Source organism: Dermacentor silvarum, chromosome 3, assembly GCF_013339745.2.
Source record: "Dermacentor silvarum isolate Dsil-2018 chromosome 3, BIME_Dsil_1.4, whole genome shotgun sequence".
Taxonomy (NCBI): domain Eukaryota; kingdom Metazoa; phylum Arthropoda; class Arachnida; order Ixodida; family Ixodidae; genus Dermacentor; species Dermacentor silvarum.
The window spans coordinates 167,329,545-167,350,317 of NC_051156.1; the positions used below are offsets into that span (position 1 = coordinate 167,329,545).

Consider the following 20,773-nt stretch of genomic DNA (forward strand, 5'->3'; position numbering starts at 1 on the left):
CGCTTTTGTGCTTTTCCCCACGCAGGCGTGGGGAAGCGCAGCCGCCGCAGCGAGCCAAGGTTCGTGCGGTCTATCGCTTCAACGAAAACTGAGCGGCGTAAGCACAGCGCATACAAAGGTCAGAGCCGTGTGGAGATGGCTTTCAAGATAAGGTGCGCGCGACAACACCGACAGCCGGCAGAGGCGCAAAGTACAAGAACGCATTTGTTGGTAGAGTAGAAGCAGCTACCCCCCTCCCTCCCGCGCTGCCTTCCCGCTTTGCTCCTTTCGTGTGGGAGATTGCGTCGCCAGAGACCCTTGCGCGCGGTTGCAAGATACGCATTTGATGCCGCAGCACAGCATCGTCCCCCCCCTCCATCCCTCCCATACCCCCACGGCCTTTCGCGCGACGGAAGTCGCGTTTGCTTTCCGCTGTGCGTTCGCTCTCCGTGCTTCACTCGCACATACGGCGCGCGGCGACGATTTTATCGCCCTTGGACTCAAGCTCCTCCTCCGCATCGCCCTCGTTTATATCCTCTCCCATCGGTGGGCGCACCTCGTTCAGAAGCGTGCTCGCCACCGCCCTTGTCGGCGAGATTTTCCCGCGGAAGTCGCATTATAACTGGTATTTCGTCTCACGCGGCTGCACTGTGCGCGGTATGCTTATACATGGATTTCTATGGGAGGGTAAACGGGAGTCGGAAAAGGCCGCGTTGTAGCCAGTTCTGCACTATAAACGGTTACGTTACAAGTGGTCTATACTGTAAATCCTTTTTACGTACGTGTGCCTGAGTGAGTTCACCTCTGACTCTTTAATTTAGCTAGTTTTATTTGTGTTTCGATGATACGAATTTCGGCTAATACGAATATTTTTCGTGACCCCGTGAGATTCGTATCATCGAGATTCCACTGTATTTGCTCTGCACTTGAGCTTTAAGTAACCGAAAACCACGGAGATAGCGACAGCTGCAGCGGCTATAAGTGCATCGTCTTTTGCCGATAGCTGATGGGCGGGCGCGGAAGTGCGTTTTATCGACAACGCTGCACATTTTCCACCTTCAAATAGCCCAGTCGCTTCGGCGCGCGTCTTGGTCGCGTTGAGCGGCAAAGTTGCACGGGACCCGCTTCAGACGCATTCGTTTCTCAAGTCTCCGCAGCCAGCTGGGGAGTCGCTAGACAGACTGTACAGTGCGTCGTTGCACTTGCTTCTCGAATTTGCGCAGCCTATGTTCATCAGAGGGTCGGAGGCAATTTCCAACAGGAAAAAAAAAATCGCCAACGATTACGATACTCCCTAATGCGATATTTGAGCGCAGCTCTATACGTGTTTTCATTTCGCGATATATTGTCTGGTGCGGACAGTCTAGTGCGGCAAGTTGCAAATAGAGCGAAGTGTGGCGTGACTGCCTCGCTAATCTGGAGATCGCGAGAGCCACCACGTGGTGACGTGTGGGCGCGATTCAGAGCAGCCGCCGCAGACATACATCCGCTCATGTAGTGCTTTGTTTCCATATGTGGTCCATATGTGGCATCGGTGAACGCGCTCGCCGCATGCCTTATCGATAGCATCATCGGTGAACAGGCGACGCGCGCTACACTGGCGCCAACTTGTAGCTATCGGCGCCACAGAACACGCCTTGCGCGGCACTAAGCTTTTCTTTTCACGCTTCCGTCCCATGGTTCCGCTGCACCCTCCTCCTCGCGCTCTCTTCGCTGTCGCCGTCTTTCATCCATCGCTGCGCTCCGCGTTCGCTCTTTCACGACCACGAGCATTTTCTGGTCAGGCGGCTGGTAGCCATTCGTAAAAATGTAACAAAGCCTAGCTATGGTGGCAGGGATAAACGCGCACGGAAGTTAACAGTTGTGCGTGCTGGGACTGTGCCCCTGTGCTTAAAGTTAACGATTCATTCGGCCTCGCTCTGTGATCTGCGAGCCTCGTGATTAGCTCTGATGGTAGAGCGACCACCTCATAAAGGCTTGGGTCCCGGGGCAGGATTTATGGACCAAGACAAATTTTTAGCTGCGAAGCTTTCTTTATGAAAAACCTACAAAGGTTTCTTTCAGCGTTGTGCTACAGTTGGGTGAATGACAATTTTGCCTTTTAGCCGCTATGGACTGCGTGATGTGCCGATGCCTGCTACGTCATGTAATACTCTGCTGGTTATGTTAGGCCGTATAAAGGCACTGCTAGGACTGGCTGTCAATGATGGCTCATTGAAGCTCGATGTGATCCCACTCATGTGTTCCATTCTTATGTGTTGACAGAAAGCAACCAATGCAGTTTCTTGACAGCCAACCCTGACAATCTCGACACAAGATTCCAGGATGGCAAATGGAACATTAATACTAAAGCTGCCAACTCTCTTCTGCAAGAACTCGGCATGAGGGGAGGAATGGACTAAGGTTTATGTGAGGAATTAACTGATCGAAAATGTGTGATGAAACATGCGTGCTCCTAATTTCGGCCTCAAGAAATCCCCCCCCCCCCTTGTACTTCTTTGAGCTATTTACTTCCAGCAGCACCATAATAGATGATGCTCCTTCAAAATGTAATTGTGAAATATCTCAAATAAAGCAGGTGCCCCTGTTGGCTTTAAGCTCCCACCATAAAGTGTTCCCTGCGAACTTCGATCATCCGCCAGCCATGAACTGAATAAAGAATCTTTAAAACAAACAAACGACAGAGTGTGTTCTCTCAGATAGAACACTGCCGACATGAAAAGAAAGAATAGAGTAGCTGAAGATACTTCGGAAGTCGTGGGTCACATCACTGAATATCAATGTGGCACATCTGTGCTTCCAGAGGTCTTACCACACCTCAATCCTGGAAAAAAGGCTGCCTCCTTGAGGTCAAGTTATAGGGAAGCGAGAAATAAGTGAAATCCAGAATGGTTGGAAGCCCTAAAGCATAAGACATTTTGTGACATTTCATGTGTGAGCCAACAGATGACCTATTGACACTAACAACCACATACAACAGGTGCCCAACCAGTTCCATCATTTTCCAACAGTCTAAGCAGCCATTTTTCAGACATGCTACACATTCTATCAAGCGCCATGTTCAATCTGTGTCTCCGGCTTAAGGATATGCAATTTGCTAGCCACTTAACATGAATCCTTCTTGCAGAGGCTACCGAAAAGCAAACTTCGTCAAGACAGCAATGCAAAAATAACCACCTAAATTTGGAATAATGATGCATGGTTTTCTGTATGGAGGCACTTTAGAGCTAGAGGGAAGTGAAACAGACATTGATACAAACAAAATATTTGTCATCACACTGAGTGTCAAGTGTGCAGTTACTAGGCCGAAAAAAAAAAAAAAAAATGTTTCTATTCAATTCAATGGTCTTGATGCTTCTTTATTAGTGCAGATTTTTATGAGGAACAGACATCTGCTCATGTCCTTTGTGTGAAAATGCCTGGTTTTGGGAGGAACTTGTACGGCCGACTTCTGCCTGGACCCCTGCATTGGAAGAAAAACGCCAGTGTCAAAGGCTAAGCGACAACTCGCACATCGCAAATTGATCATTAGTCACTGGCAAAGCATACTGCATTGGTATGGTACCCTTTGACTGAGCTGAGGGGACCACAAAATTTTTTATGTCTTTCAAAAGACAATATAATGCAAAATAATAGGCTCCATAGACAACTGAGAGCAATGACTGACATCCCTTGAAAACACCTGGGCGTTCAAATCTAGTCGGGAGATCCTCGAGAAGCTGGTTCAAGAGGCCCTTCAATACATGAACCTGAGGAGCCTGTGCCTAAAGAAGGCAGTTTGTCTTCTTAGGCAGTTTGTCTTCTTTAGATAGTGAGCATGGCACAGCGGCAGAAACACTGGCGATCGCATACGATTATGCATCCGGCGCCGAGTCGTGCGAAACCTTGCAAAGTGATAACACTGTTTCCGAAAGTTATTGACCGAGAATACAGTGCGAGATCGACTACCATGGCTGGATCGTAGTCGAGCACAAGACGAACCAACAGCACTTTCACAAAAACGTGCTCTGTTGCCATTTTTGTGATGGCAGTGACGTTGTGTCTGATGGCTCCAATGGTAGGCTGTCGCCAACGCCGCAAATGCGGTTTTGCTTTTGTATCCGACTGTAACGTGCAGGCAATTTGCAGATCCTTTGTGTGTTTGATTCGGGTAAATGTGGTACATCAATATACTTTTCGCACCTTACTATTCATCCTATCACTTCTATATAACAAGCACCCAAGCCAACTTGGAGCAAGTTTCTAAAGAAACTGAAGTCTTTCGTGTGGATAAAACCAATCACATTGTGTTAGTAACCTCCTAAAAAAGGCCTAGAGCATTTCTGTGCTCTTACTGAGTAATTAGCACTGAATAATTAGCACATTTTGCAATTAATAACTCAATGGCCACAATGTCAATACATGTATTGTCAAACACATTTGATAACGCCTCTCTTGGCTGTTTGTCACACGTTACTGTTTGCGTAGCTCTTTTTTTCCGTACTTAAAAAAAAAGCTAGCGAAATGTCTATTAGGCAGTCACGGCCCGCCTACTTGCTCTTCACAGAAGCTTCCTTTTAAATGTAAAGAAGCATTGTTCTATTCATCTTTTTTGTCAAGACATACTTTCTTGTTCCCTGCTGTAAAGCCCAGAAAGCAAGGCAAATGCATAAATCAGCTAGATTAATAGATGGGCAAGCAAATATCCATGTGTGGCAGACATGAGAACATGACAGCACTCACCTTGCCGTCCGGGCCAGCACCTTGTCCCTGGAAAATTCGCGTGGTGCATCCAAGTGATCACAGAATGACTCAAGCAATACATCCATGGAGACCAGAAGCTGCTGGAGTTGACAGCTCAGCAGTTGGTCACCCGCCAGCGCTTGCTCCTGCTCCACGCAGTGCAGGTTCAATTCGCACTCCAGCTCCTGCACATAATCAAGATGGAGAACTTTGTAGAATTGACTGGCTTTTTGATTAAATCACATAGTGCACAACACGGTAATCACTGTATGCAGCTTCAATTTGCCAAGAGTGCAACACATAATTGCATAATACAGTTAAACCTCGATATAATGAAATCACTCAAATAGGCAATTTGCTCTGTTATATTAAAATTCGACCATTTACGCAAATAAGTAAAGTCATCGACGCATTTTTCTTATCCGGAAGAGGTCACAAAAATTTCTTAGTAATCGGGCAATTGGTAAAAGTAAATTTGAATGAGAAAAAAATTTGTTTTGTTGAATTTGAGAGTCAGTGACAAAAGATATGGTTTCATGTCATGTCGACAATCTGTTCACATCAGTGGTACTAAGTGAAGCCAGCTACGTTTTCGCATCCATTCCACTCCTGTGGCTGCTAGTGTTGCCTGCAGTGGTAAGACGCTATCATGAAAAGCACTGGCAGTGCGGAGCTAATGCTTCGTCTGCCTCTCGCTTCAGCACGTCTCTCAAACGCAAGATTACGCAACCTCCAGTACTAAACAGGTGGGAAGACAACGCACACGATTCCACACCATCTTGCACGCCCACTCAGCACATGTGGCAGATTACCGCAATACAGTGCACGCGGGCTGCGTATTCGCTCAGCCGCGCTGCATGGCCGCGTTACTGCGAACAACAGCCCTCCGCCCCATTCTTCTCGCTCGCGCATGCATGGAGACAGCACTTTAGCCACCGTCTTCCTCGGCTCACCCTTGCATGCTCTCATTCGCACCTAAAGCATACAGCGCGAGGGGGGCAATAGGATCTTATTGCACTTGGACTTTACACGGAACATGACAGTGCTTTGCTTTGGCGGTTGCTCTTAGTCGCGCCTATTACAGAAATGCGTTCGTGAGCAGCCCCTTGTAGTTCGACCATTTGACCATCTGCATCTCCAGAAGTTTCTATTTATTATCTCGGTATTCCTTTGCAGCCGCAGTGAAAACTTGTTATACTGAAATCGTGTATTAACACACTGTTATATTGAGGTTCTAAATACATGGTGTTCTATTGACAAGAAGCTATAAAAAGTTAAACATTCAGTTATATCGAGGCTTAACTGTACAGTCAAATTATGATAATTTGAACTTGAAGAGGCCCAAAAATTTGCTTGAATTAAAAGGAGTTTGAATCAAACAAAGCTACCGTATTTACTCGAATCTAGGCTGACCCCGATTTTAAGCCGACCCCCGAAAGTCCGACGCCAGAAAAAAAAAAAAAGCTTACCTAGAATGTAGGCCTAACAAAAAAAGCGAGGAGAGCGTTCACAAAATGAAAACAGCATTTATTGAATTTGAACGTGCAGAGCTCAATCAATGCGTCGTCACTGCTAGCCTCGTCGCTATGTTCCTTGTCGCTGTCATCTTCAAACAATGCACTATCTTCGGTACTGTCAAGAGCATTAGATATGCTGCACTTTTTAAAGGAGTGCACAATCAAAGTACCTGGGATGTCGTCCCACGCTGCAGCTACCCAGCCCGCTAGCTGCGATAGCGATGCTCGTTTGATGCGGCCTGTTGCCGTTAGCATGTGGTCTTAGTCGACCAGTCCGTGTAATATTTTCGCAGACAATCCTTGAAGGGTTTGTTGATGCAGACATCAAGTGGCTGCAACTAGCCCATCATGACGCCCGGTATGACGTCGCCGCGAGGTTCGTGTTCACTTGGGTGAGCGCAGCCTTCACGTGGTCGGTCAAGTGCCCACGGTAAGAGTCGAGGACAAGGAGGGAGTTCTTGGTCAAAAGGGCTCCTGGACGCCGTCGCCACACAATCTTAACCCACTTTTCCACCATCGCACCCGTCATCCAGCCGTTCTCATTTGCCCACACAATCAGATTTCTTGGGAAAGATTCTCGAGCAGGCAGTGTCTTCCTTTTAAATATCATATAAGGAGGGAGTTTATGTCCATCAGCTGTGCAGCACAGCATCACGGTTGCGTGCTGCTTCTCGTAGCCCGCAGAGCCGCACCTTCACCTTCTTGGCACCCTTTTCATTCACGGTGTATGCCACTGGCATGTCAAAATAAAGAGCCGTCTGGTCGGTGTTGCCGATTTGCCCAAGGTTGTAGCCCGTCGCTTGTCTCTTTCGCAGCACGTAGCGCTGAAAAGCTACCAGCTTTTCTTCAAAATCCCTTGGCATCTTCTGGGTGATTGAAGTGCGACATCGGAGGCAGAAGCCGAAGCGCTTCATGAATTTCGGAAGCCAGCCCTGGCTGGCTTTGGAATCCTTTGGCATTAGGCCTCGCTCCCTTGAAAGTTCCCTCACTTTCGCTTGGAGCACTTCTGTTGTTACTGGAAGGGCAGCTGCTCTCTGCGTCCGAATGAAGTCTGCTAAAACTGTCTTCACTTAGTGGTGACGGCCTTTCTTTAGTCCGGTAAATGCCATTCTCGCTGCAGCGCATGCAAAAAGCTTCTGTCGTTGTCCCCTCCAACAACGGACGTTTTTCTCATCGATGCCAAAGTACCGCCCGGCTTGAAAGTGGCACTATAAGTGGCGTCTCCTGTTTGGTGCCATCGCAATAACACCACGCCGCTCACTGATACGACACAGGTCAAAATGGCGACGTCGCTCGTGTACGGTTGGCTACTGGCGCGGTTAGTAGCCGCTGCGATACTGACTTTTCTAGATTGCGCTAGCTATGCACCATATTTAGCAGCTTCAATGAAAAAGTGCTGCGTTTTTAAAAACCCTCGAATCGAAGCCGACCCTAGAGTTTGGAATACCATTATTCAAAAAAAAAAAACAACTATCGGCCTAGATTCGAATAAATATGGTAATTGAATGGAAGACTTACTTGCACAATGTCCACTGAGCTAATGAGTGACGAGTTCCAGTGGCCCCAGGGGCACATAACCAGTGGCACATAACTGTGTACATAGCCAGTCCCACATAATTTTAGACTGAACTATCACCGAGACTGGCCCACGAAAATGGCCAGATAGGCTCTCCCGCCCAAAAATTGGCTGGACTCTGAGATGATTGCTTCACATTAATAACAACAGCTTTGTAATTACCTCCCACTCCGTAATTCACCTTAAAATAAAGAGCTGCTTGCGTGTGCAGGCTTGTCTGTTTGAGGCTCAGTACACAATAAACAATGTGCTGCTTACCTTGACAGCATCATCATCTCGGCTGGAGCACTCTTCACGCAGCTGAAGCACCAGCAGAAATAGGGGTGCCTCCTTTGGGTAGTTGTCCCGCAACAGCACCAAGGCCTTCACCGTGGCTGCATACAAAAGAGACAGGGTAGTAAGAACAAAAAAAAATACTACAGTGGAATCTCGATGATACGATCACGGCTAATACAAATTTCCGGATGATACGAATTTTTCTGTGGTCCCGGCAGAGCCCCATTACTTTGCAATGTGCTAGAGAACGGTTGTTACGAATCGATTTTTGACCCGCGTCGGTTGATACGAATAAACGCCGCCCACCAACAGCAGCAAAAGAGAACAGCGCACAGTCACGCGCTTTCTCCCTTTCTCTTTTGGTGCGGAGGCGCAGACGCGGCGCCGGACAGCGTGGAGGCCGCGACTGGGCACGAAGAGTTTGAAGCGGTGGCACTTTTGTGCTTTCCTCCACGCAGGCCCGCGCGGCCGCCACAGCGAGCGAAGGTTCGTGCTGTCTATCGCTTCAACAGAAACTGAGCGGCGTAAGCACAGCGCATACAAAGGTCAGAGCCGTGTGGAGATCGCTTTCAGGATACGGTGTGCGTGCCAACACCGACAGTCGGCACAGGCGCAAAGTACAAGAACGATTTATTGGCAGAGTAAAAGCCGCCCCCCCCCCCCTCCCTCCTGCGCTGCCTTCGCGCTTTGCTCCTTTCGCGTGGGAGATTGCATTGCCAGTTGCCTTTGCGCCCTGTTGCAAGATACACATTTGGTGCTGCCCCCCCTCCCTCCCTTCCATACCCCCACGGCCTTTTGCACGACAGAAGTCTCGTTTTCTCCCCGATGTGCGTTCGCTCTCCGTGAAGGTGCGCGTCCCCCACGTGCTTTCACTCGCACATACGGCGCGCGGCGACGATTTCATCGCCCTTGGACTCATGCTCCTCCTCCACATCACCCTCGTTGATCTCCTCTCCCATCGGTGGGTGCACCTCATTGAGAAGCATGCTTGCTACCGCCCTTGTCGGCGAGATTTTCCCTCGGAAGCCGCATTATAACCAGTATTTCGTCTCACACAGCTGCACTGTAAGCGGTATGCGTATACATGGAGTTCTATGGGAGGGTAAACGGGAGTCGGAAAAGGCCGCGTTGTAGCCAGTTCTGCACTATAAACGGTTACGTTATAAGTGGTCTATACTGTAAATGCTTTTTACGTACATGTGCCTGAGTAAGTTCACCTCTGACTCTTTAATTTAGCTAGCTTTAATTGTGTTTCGATGATACGAATTTCGGCTAATATGAATATTTTTCGTGACCCCGTGAGATTCGTATCATCGAGATTCCACTGTATTGAAGTTCAACATACATGGTGTTCTACGGACAAGAAGTTATAAAAAGTTAAGTACTTCATTATATCGCGAATTTTGTTATATCGAGGTTTAACTGTATTCATAAAGTGCCCATCAGAAAGTTGGTGGCCCTGTTAACAGAAGTAGCTGTTCTGCCCCTTGGCTTTTGGATACCTGCCAACCTGTGAACTTCAAATTTCATAAAAATTCCATAAGCATTACACAAGTAGGGGGGGGGGGGTAGCATGCACCAGCAGATACTAACAAGCAACACACTGTTTTCAGATCACAGTGACATTTTCAGTGACTTAGCACCAAAGTCGCCTGCTTCAGAAACTTAAGTAATCTCTGGTTTATACAGTGCCTTGCATGACAACAACAGGGTGGTGCAGATACCATCACAATTTCTTTCTTGCTTACATTTTTTTGCAATGTTGCGTCTGTCCCATCTTTCAAGATCTTGAAAACATTTTTGCAAACAGAATTTCTTTCTCATAAAACGAATGCAAAATTTGAAAAATCGTGGAACGATCCCAAATTCGTAAACTCTGTGAAAAGTTCTGCAAAAGTATGCTTTTATACGGCTTATTGCTATAACTGGTCGCTACAATTACCTCGTTGCTAACCTCATGCATAGTTAGAAGCCAGAAGAGACAGCATTTTCCTCTATTATTGGCAGCACTGGGGATCTTGTTCAGTGGCCCTTACTCGTATTTCTTTCCAAGCTGGCTTTAAGCAATACCATATATTATTTAGCAAGGGCCACACATTCCCTCTAAGGTTTGGATCCAAATTTATCAGGTGCAGCCCACACATGAACAGAAAGTAAATAAATGCATATTTCTTTTAAAGAACAAATGTTTGTGCTGTCATATACAACTAGGAAGTCCTCTTTAGCTTTGTTTGGCAACTTCATTCGTCGTTTCTGGATGTAGCCTCAGAGCTGAAGCAACTGGAGTATGATTCACTAGTAGCCCACTGTTTAAAGGTGATGCCAACCTCGGACGTTACATAGCACAAACAATGTGCAATGAAAAAAAAAATTTTGCATACGCAACACGAACCGGATGTTACAGCCGACTGTATCAGCATGCATTAGCTTTTCTGGTAATTTTGATGAATTGAGCCCCTTGGTTTTCAGGATGAAATAAATGACCATGCAGAACAAGGCAGTGCCATTTCTTTGCTGATATGAAGCATTTTCTTTGTTTCTGCAAAGCATGTCCTCGTACCAGATCCCCGGCGAAGCACAGCCTGGTACACGAGCTCATCCCCTCGAATCAGGCCCAGCTCCTCCATCTCCTTGTGCGATGGGTGGCTCTGAAATGACAATGCGATGTCCTCTCAATGACCAGTGGATATGCACAGTACCCGAGAATACGTCGTTATGACGAAGTCACATCTGGCACAAAAGTACCTTCACTATATCAGATTTTTATTACATTTGTATACACTGTTATCGCAAAAAAAATTTGCAAACAGGCTTGTGCAAGGAAAACAAAGTATAAAGGCAAGTAAGCTCCTGTCGATTTCGATGGCTTGTTGGTCGCTTACCCGTGCCAATATGTAGCATTTGAGCCCTGCCATACGAAAGACATGCACTTTGCATTGTTGTTCACATGCAACTGTATGATCCCATGTGATTGGCACATACGTTTGCTGACAGCAAACGAGCCAAGCTGCTGCCTAAGACGTGCACGTATGTCAAAATGTGCCATTCCGATTTGATCTTTCGGAGTATTTGACATTTCTGCTACAAGAAATCACATTTTAGGCTGGAAATGAACCAAATGAACAAATGTTTGCTTTGTTATAACTAGGGGTGTGCAAATACTCGAAAAGTTTGAATATTATTGAATATTATATATTTAACATTCGTATTCGATTCGAAAAATAGATATACGAAAATGTTCGAAGATTCAGTTGGATACAAATATTTGAATAAAATCGATTATATTGCTGGCTGTGTGGCAGCAAACACAGTTCTTAGGATTTGTTTCTAACTAATCTAAGAACACTGGGGCAATCTCATGCTGAATTTTGTGCCAATTTCGTGCTGCTAGTGAAATTTCACCTGTAAAGCACACTTAGCCACTAAACGGCAAAACTGCGGGAAAGCCAGCCTGTCAGTAGCAAGCGGGACGGGTTTGCGGTCAGCGAGAGAGCACTTTTTACAGCGAAGCTGTTAAGGGCTAATTGCCCCATTATCATGTCTGCGTGTAGAAAAAAACTATCACGATTAGTATTTCGGCTTTCCCTCCAGTTGTGCCTTAGCACAGGTGTCAAAATGGATGACTAACATGACTGATAGGTCATGACATCAATAATATCCCAACTCATCAGTTATGCCACGATTAATGATAATAAAATCACGTGTGGTGCATACCGGCATTGGATATGCTGGTATGAGCCAGGGACACGAAAAGAAACAAGGAAGGAACGAACGAAAGAAAGAAATCACATGTGGCTCATACGAGTCATACCCGTGATGGATTTGTGGGTATGAGCCGCCGAGAGCAGGAGCGGGAGAGATCTCACAGGATCCTGATGCTGCCATGCAGTGTGGCGCTGCTATGAACGCTGTGGCTCATACACTAGTCTATTACTATGGGGAGGACTTGGCACAGCAAACGCACTACTCGGCCATTGCGCCGGGCAAAACAAGACGCCGGTGTCCTTGCTCTTTGACGAACATGCCAAAGACGCTCAATATAATGAATAATTATAATGTATAACTTCACTATAGCAATATTCACTACAGCAGACCCACCATAGTCACAGCTTTGCTGGCTTCCATCTTCACAGTAGTGTAAGGGCTCTGAATTTTTTTTTTTTTTTTTTGCAGCGTCACCCCCTATTCTGAGCTTACTGCTTGACAGCAAGTGAAATGAATGACGACTGGCACATTGTCAAACCCCTCCTCCTCCGAGCTTACGGGCATTTGATGCGGTATAATAAGGCACAGGCTGGCGAGGACAGCTAGTAGGAATTACTAAATTTTCCAAGTTAACTTCAGTCAAATACACAATGTTTTAGTATAACAGCTTACTAGTCTAGTTTTTTTAGCATTGACTATGCAATTGCAATGTTCCAACTATACAAGTTAACCCAACTTGCTAATAAATACATGTGCAGATCATTATTCGATTCGATTCGATATTCAAATCTAAGTACACTCAAACCTCGTTATAACGTAACAGGATATAACGAAATAATGGATATTACGAAGTAAATGAAATGCCCCTTGAAATCTCTATAGAGAACCATGCATTTGAAACCTCATTGTAACGAAGTAAAATTGACCTGTTAATAGATATAACAAACTATATTAGTCTACCAAAAAAAAAAAAAGAAAAAACCCGACCACGGTGCGTGAAGTATTCCGCGGGGTTCGACACTCGTTCGGCGCGGCTGTTATAAAACTCCCGCGTCGACCTCACGGTCATGCAGAGCCACACCACGCATGGCCAAGCGAGCCATCCTCCTCGCTCAACCAGATGGCAGTGAGAAGCAGCCAAGACGCGCAAGGCTGTGCACCGTGCTTTCTCGGCCTTTGTCTGCCTTGTGTGCCGCGCCTTCTCCAGGACGACGGACTTAATCATTTCGCCGATTTGACAACGCCACTCAGTGACGTCGGTGTTGTTGTGGCAGATGACTTTTTTTGTGATTATGTCAATGCTGATGCAATGCTATTGTCGCAGATGTCACCGGACACACCGATGCAAGCGACGACAAAGACGCCGTGGTCTCCCATAGACACACGTTCGACGTGCCAACGTCGTCGCAGGCACTTGATGCGGTTGACCTCCTACGTCGTTTTTTCGGCGCCCATGGCGACGGCGAAAACGTCATCAACGCGGTGGCCACCGCTGAAAAGGAAGTCTTTCGCTTGCGATGTCTGAAACAAAGGAGCATCACAGACTTCTTTCCAGCTATGTCTAGCGGACAATAAAATAGGCAGTGTGTGCATTGTGCAAGCAAAATATTTGTCTTCTAATCAATTTCCATCGTATGCGTGGTCACGTAGTGGTACAGTGGGCCGCGATGGGCCGCGACGCGGTTTTCTTTTTTGCATGCTTATACAGTAAAAGCTCGTTAACTCGGATCTCACGGGACCGGAGAAAATGTCCGAGTTAACCGAATTCCGAATTATCGAATGGACCATGAAAACAAAAGGAAAACGTACACGGCACAGACAAACCTTTATTTCTTGAAAAAGTGCGTTATTTTCGTCTGCCTCGCCGTCGGAATTTCTGACAGAACGATCTTATTTAATCCCATCAGGTGGTGGTGTGCACGTTCACTGTCGCGAGAACAAACGCAGAACTCCTCGAGGACAGCGAGGGCTTCGGCGGCCTCCTGCACGGTGCGGCGACGTCGCGTTGGCGGCTCATCTTGACCGTCATCATCGGAACAGTGATTTTGGTCCTCTTCAAGCACTTCCGATAATATATCATCGTCAGTCAGCGGACCAGCAACGGCAACATGATAGTCTATAGCGACGTAGTCTAAAATCTGGACGCCACTAGGAAGGACAGAGTCAAAACGCGTGTCATTCACCTCGTCATCCACATTTCCAGTGGGGTCGCGGGTGTCCTCTGGAGTGGCCTCTGGAGGAATATCCGAGTCGTCAGGGTGGACAAAGCCGCTGTGCCGGAAAGAATTTGCAATGACCGCGGGCGGCGTTTCGCTCCAGACATGCGCTAAAATGTGAATTGCGGTTAGGAGAGTCAGGTCATATTCTCGCCCTGCTTCCTTGCACAGCAGGAGCCGTTCCAGCACATGCTTTCTGTACCTGCTTTTTACGTGCTGAATTATCCCTTGATCCAGCGGTTGCAGAGCAGCCGTCGTGTTTGCAGGTAGAAATACAAGTTCGATGCACTCCAGCCCTGTCACTCTGGTATGAGCGCTGCAGTTGTCAACTAGAAGTAAAACCTTGCGCTTGTTAGCAGAGAAGCGGCGGTCGAGCTGGCGCAGCCAAGCTTGGAAAATATCCGAGGTCATCCAGGCCTTTCTATTGGCGTGATATTGCACAGGAAAGTGGTGAATGTTCTTAAAACACCTTGGGTTACGCGCCTTCCCGATGACTAGCAGTGGCAGGCGCTCGGTGCCCGACATATTTGAAGCGAGAAGCACAGTGACCCTTTCTTTGCTCCTCTTCCCTCCAACGCACGGGTCGCCCTTGAACGTGATAGTTTTTTCCGGCAAGGCTTTAAAAAAGAGAGCCGTTTCATCGGCATTGAAGACGTTGGCAGGTTCATAACGAGCCAGGTACTGGGGAAGCTCAGTTGTCTTCCAGTCAGCAATACGCCGTTCATCCACTGCTGCTTTTTCCCCGCACACGTTTCGAAAGACCAACCCGTGCCTTTCTCTAAAGCGGGCAAACCAGCCTTCAGACGCACTGAAAGATTCGATGTTCATTCTCAGTGCGTACCTTTCAGCTTGCTGACAGATCAAAGGTCCACTCAAGGGAAGCTGGCTGTTCCGCATGTCTGTTATCCACCGCAGCAGTGCGTCTTCCAGCTTCGGGTGTGCTGCCGTCCTTAGTCGTTTTCGTTTTCCGGTGAATTTGCCGCTGTCAAACGCCTCGAAAATTTTTGCTTGGTTCTTCACATAGTCGCTTAAGGTGCTTCTCTTAACATCGTACTTTTTCATTATCTCTTGTCGAGAAACACCTGCGTTCACGTCTTTCAATATCATCACCTTTCTTTCAAGATCATTTGCTGGCTGCTGTGGCCGCTTAACTCCTGTGACGGTCGCCATCGGTATGAAGCGCGACGGCGGCGGCAACGCGCACACACACAGCCGCAACACGCGAAGTCACAACACAAAGAACTACGTCAACGAAGTCACGAAGTACACCAGTAGGCGTAGCGAGCAGCTGTTAGTAGACACTGGATGTGCCGGTGGCCCAAGCGCTTCCGCCGGGTGGTGACTAGCGCCACCTAGCCACTTCCCCCTCATTCACTATCATCATGATCATATTCTGCTGCAGTTCGTTCGGTTTCGGTTTCTCCAAAACTCCGGTTCCGCCGTCGGTTACGGCAAGCGGTGATTGAGCCTCCAAGCCGCCGAGATCGCGCGACTCTGGAGTCGCGCGGAGTTGTCCGAGATAACCGGTGCGCGGCTAAATCCCTCCGAATTAATGAGCTTTTGACCCCATTGAAATATACACAGTTTTGCCGGGACCGCGCCGCGAGTCCGAGTTAACCGAATTTCCGAGTTAACGAGGTCCGGATAAACGAGCTTTTACTGTAGTTGTGCACCCAACTGAGCACAGAGTGGCATAAACTAATATGAGTGATATAACGAAATAATGGACATAACGAAATCATTACGGCTCCCCTTCAACTTCATTATAACAAGGTTTGAGTGTATTCGTATTCGATATGCATTCGAAAATTTTGATATTCACATGCCCCTAGTTATAACCTATATTGCCTTATATCATGCACTTCCAATTTCATTATAGCAATAGAATATGCATGGCCTACCGAATTCCCGATTTACCCTGTTATATTTCCTAACTCTTTATATCCATGTTCGCTACACTCACTACATCGAGGTTTGGTTGTACTTAATTAAAAGGGAGCACTCACAGCAACGATTAACACAGCGAAAATGAGCGTTAGGGAAAGAGGGCCTTACACTGAAGAAACACTAAACACCGGCATCAAGTCAAGCTACATTTGTTGTTCCAGAATGCAAAAAGCATCACTTTTACCGAACAAAGACCTTTCGGAAGTGAGAAAATGATGTAAATATGGCATGTCATTGGCACTACCACTTTGGAGACGTAGGATACAATGACATCTTAGAATGGCAAGTACAGTAGCCAACAAGTTATATCAATAAAATAACTACAATAAATGTGAAGGAGGGACGAGCTCTAAAAGAGCGAAAGAGGGGTCAGCTGACCACCCAATACTTCCTCCTTTTTTTAAAAAAAAATTATTCGTTTCTGTATTTTGAATAATTGATTGATTGAGTTCATTTATGTATAGAATTGTGCAGGCCAATATCTGAGCCCTCAAGAGGTTGTGGAATACAAAGCTTCAGGCTCAGGAACAATACATAGAAAAGATCTACAAAGTGTGGATAGTAACAATGCTACACAAAGAGTTTTAGTCACAAAGTAGATTAAAAAATTACAACACATCAACACTACAATGAAATCAGAGCAAATCATCAGTGGTAATGCAAGACAGTTAAATGAGTGAAAAGTGTCATCAATAGTAAGTATGCATATGAAAATTGCTCTGTGATGAAAGGCAACACTCTGTCACATGATTCTACGTTCCACTTTCATTCAGAAGCATGCACAACTTCGCATGTCAGCCATTTACTTTCTTCTACTCTTACCACAGAACGGTTTCCATGAGGGCATGAGTCAAAACAATGCCTCTGCCCTGCCACCATGCATCAGAAACGAAAAACTCTACCTTGCTTGTCAGACTTCACGCTTATATTGGAGAAGTAAGAGTAGTGAGGAGAGATGCATCCAGACTTCAAGGCACTGCTCACCTCTACGTCGGCATGGGTCACCTGGGTCCATTGCTTCAGCACTGAGGTCACTTTGGTGGGAAAATGATCTGCCAGCAGTGCAGGAACTTGCACCAGGCCTTTTTCTGCGCAGTTTGTACAGGCAAATAGTGTGAGGCAGGAGTTTTAGTAACAGGAGCACTACAAGCAGTTCACGCGAGAGTTTTAAGCGTGAGAAGTGCAACAAACGAGGCGGAGTACTTAGGACAGCACGACAGCAGGCACAGATCTCTAGGGGAGGTGGCCAAATGCATTGATCCCAACTGCAAATTTCAGTTACCTAGTCCCTCATAGAAGGCAGTATCAAACAGTTTCACTTTGCTCTTCATATCAGAGAGTATTCCGTCTCTGAATTTTATACAGGCATATTAGTTAGACATCTTTGTTATTCATAAAGTACACAGCCATAATACTGACCAAAGCTATGCGCATTTAAATGTACAGGCCATCTTGCTTTTAAAGTAGTTTAACAGGCAAATGCTCATCAGACAAATGCTGATTATGAGGCATGCTGTAGGGGAGACAGATGAATTTTGACCATCTGGGGTTCTTCAACGTGCACCTGATCTATGCCCATGAGTATTTTTGCATTTTGCTCCCATCGGAATGTTGTTGCCACGGCCGGCCTCAAATACGCGTCCTCAAACTCAGCAGTGCAACAAAACGAGTTACCCACTTAAAAGGGGCACTGAAACAGAACTACCAAGTTAAACTGGATTGTTAAATTATGCTTTTAAAATGCGAAAAGCACAAGTCTTGCAGGGAGCAAAGGCTAGGCAAGCTAGAAGAACCACAGAAAATACAGAATGGTCGTGATGCCAAACTGAAGTTGTCACAGCAGCTTCCTGTGACGTCACAGATGTCAACAGCAGCTTCTCATGACTTGTTGAAAGTTTACCAATAAAGCTGCAAGTTTATTAATAAAGCAGGATAACATTGCATTAAAAAAAAAAAAAAAACGTCTCAGCTTGGCATGTTTTGAGAACTTTCTCTACACAGTAATGAAAACATAGTTTTGAAAAAAAATTTACAACATGAAATGCAGCTCATGTTTGGATGCAAAATTGAAGAAAGTGAAGCTTGCCCTTTATTTTCTTCACGAGTGTTCAACCTTTCCCACCAAGGGAATGCAAATAGGAGCCTCGAAGGGAGTGAGACAGAACATTTATCTTTCAAATGGATCACTGGTCCAAGTGTGCGGAAGCCAACACTCAAGAGTCCACTGCCACAGCCTGCTATTAATAAGTAATGAGCGAAAAGCAATGGCTGCTCCTGCTTTCATAGCTTTCTCCTAAAAAGGCGTGTTATTGTGAAGAAGCGAGCTGTGATTGATTTTTGCAAGCTATGTACACACTTGTGGAATGCTTTTCAGGTACACTGCAGGTACACCACACGTACCAGCTCATGCTTATAGAAAGTGCTCTTCTAAGCAACATTCATGGGCAGATACAGAAAACTAGAACGAAAGACAAAGCCACACTTTTCATAGGTTGTGACTGGGGCTAGGTGGTAGATACCAGTATTGACAGCGTTATGGTCAGTATGCAACAAGGATAAGGACCCAAATGGTACACGTACATGGTCGTTTCCAACTCAACATCACAATTTAGAGGTGCTAAAACAGCAAGCTTGAGCAATCATTGTGCAAGAGAATGGTCAAATGCTACCAAAAACAGAAAATACTTTCTTGGCTGCTTATAATAAATACGTTTATGCCAAACATGTACAGTAAACCTTTGTTAACTCAAACTCTGATATATGTGAGCTAGGAGTCAAAGTCTATATCTTTCCCCTCTCGTTTAGAGTGTTGTCAGTGACACATCAATGTGATCACAGCGTGTTAATCGTAATGTTGAGCAAGACGACCAACATTCTTGAACAGGAGTGATCAGTCCACACAGTGCACCCAAAAGAAGCCAGCATGCGTGCCCACAGCATTCCATCGACATCGCGGCTTGATTAGGACGCCTGCTTCATGCTCGGGTGACGTTGAAGCGTAAATGCCACATTACTCACAGGTGCGCTGTTCCGCAGCTCAGTTTCAGTTTTCGAAGTTCAATTGTCCGGAATTCATTACGATGTAGAAAGAAGCGGCGTCAGCTTTTTGGATGTCTGGAAGCTGTTATGCTCGGATGACTGGCTTCAAATATTGCATTAGGATCAATCGTCTGGACTCAGTGCCAAGCATGCTGTCTTGAAACAGTGCCAGTAATGCCGTTACCTGAAGACGCCACGCGTCCCGTGCCAATGCTTATGAAAGTGACAAAGAATATTACTGGCGGCGTTTCGGAAAGGTTACATGTAATCTATGCACAGCCAGAGGGCTTCTATTTTCGTGATTTCGCTTATCTCGAAACTCCGCATCTTTGAATTTTTTTCAGTTTTTTTTTACAGCTTCGAGTTAATGGGGTTTTACAGTACTCCCATCTGACTCATGCATGATGCTTGAAACATCTTTGGTCAGTCAGTGTTCATTTAAAACATAAACTCAGCATCTTGAATTCATATTTGCAACGCTGGCTAAGTTGTCACAAGGACACTGAATATGACAATCAGTTCTGCGGAAGCTTTTTGCAGAACTGACTCGCCACATTCAGTGTCCCCTGTGCTTCGAATTGACAATTAATTTGGCCTCACTCTGTGATCTGCTAGCCTCCTGGTTAGATTGGATGGTAGAGAGCGGACTACCCCAGAAAAGGCATTGGTGCCTGGTTCGATCCCGAAACCAGGGCAAATTTTTCTTCAACTGGGAAGCTTTCTTTCAGAGTTACCAATTGGGTTTTCTCTAAAGCCTCAGTCAGGTGGATGATAATTCTTTCTTCTAAGTTGTCAAATAATATCAACTAACCGGCACCTATGCATTGGTAAGTCACCACCCAAGATTTTTTTCAAAACCCTGCCGTGCATAGTCTGAATCCTTTCGTTCTCGCCAAACATAGAGCTGTGCTCAGAAGCACCGTGAATAGACAGATGGCTTCAGTGCCACGACTGTGTTTCTCACCCAAGGAAAGGAGCTGCTCGTAAAGGCTAACACGAGCTGCAAAGCGGGCAGTGATGGAGCGCGCGAACTCTTCCACGAAGGCCCGCCCAACCTCATGGCTCGCTGCCACGGTGGCACCGGAACCCTGCAGGAACTCCAGGCCCGCGAGGCGCTGTGCCCAGCGATAAGCCTTGCCCACCTCGGCCACTACTTTGGAGAAGTCCTCCAACCTGCAAAATGGTAATTAGCCCAACAGGCACCAGCAGTGAACCTCTTGAATACTTGGTAACATCTACTTGCGCTGTTTGATGCAAACATCTGCTCATAATGGAGTTAAACCTCTATATGTATAGAAACTTCAATATCATGAAATTCTCGTTATAACAAAGTATTCCACTTTTTATAACTTCTTGTCCATAGAACACCATGTATTGTGAACCTCAATATACAGTGAAGTGTGTTTACACATGATTTCGATATAGCAATCTCGAGATTTCACTGCCGCTGCGAAGGAGTACAGAGACAATAAATGCAAACTTCCGTGGAGGCAGATGATCAAATGGTTGAATTATAAGCTAGTGCTCACTATCACACCTCTCAAATCACGCAACCGCACGACCAAGAGCAGCCACCAAAGCCGAGCAGTGTCATGTTCGTATAACATCTAGTGTGACAGGATCCTATCAATCCTATCACGTTTCGCGCGCTACTGTATGCTTTAAGTGCACGTGAAAGCATGCGAGGTTGCGCTGAGAAGGATGGTGGCTGGATGAGCTTCCCACGCAAGCAAGGGGAAAGGTGGGGAGGGGAGAAAGCTTGTGGTACGTAATCAAGCGTGTGTGCTGGTGGGGGG

At 46.3% G+C, this 20,773-nt stretch overlaps 1 protein-coding gene across 6 annotated transcripts in view; it reads right to left on the reverse strand.

The window, feature by feature from the left end:
• Positions 1-3,317: 3,317 nt before the first annotated feature.
• Positions 3,318-20,773, reverse strand: part of LOC119446011 (THO complex subunit 5 homolog) — a 78,876-nt gene continuing 61,420 nt past the window's right edge. For 2 of the 6 annotated variants that reach the window (XM_049663817.1, XM_049663813.1), the window contains exons 14-18: positions 16,923-17,026; positions 10,631-10,718; positions 8,053-8,168; positions 4,702-4,886; positions 3,318-3,442 (exon numbers count right to left, since the gene is read on the reverse strand). In XM_049663817.1, the coding sequence (XP_049519774.1) occupies positions 3,376-3,442; positions 4,702-4,886; positions 8,053-8,168; positions 10,631-10,718; positions 16,923-17,026 (560 nt within the window). In that variant the 3' untranslated portion in view covers positions 3,318-3,375. Of the gene's footprint in view, positions 3,443-4,701; positions 4,887-8,052; positions 8,169-10,630; positions 10,719-16,922; positions 17,027-19,941; positions 20,151-20,773 lie in introns of all 6 variants that reach the window. The other 4 variants (XM_049663814.1, XM_049663815.1, XM_049663816.1 and 1 more) reach the window with 4 other exon arrangements.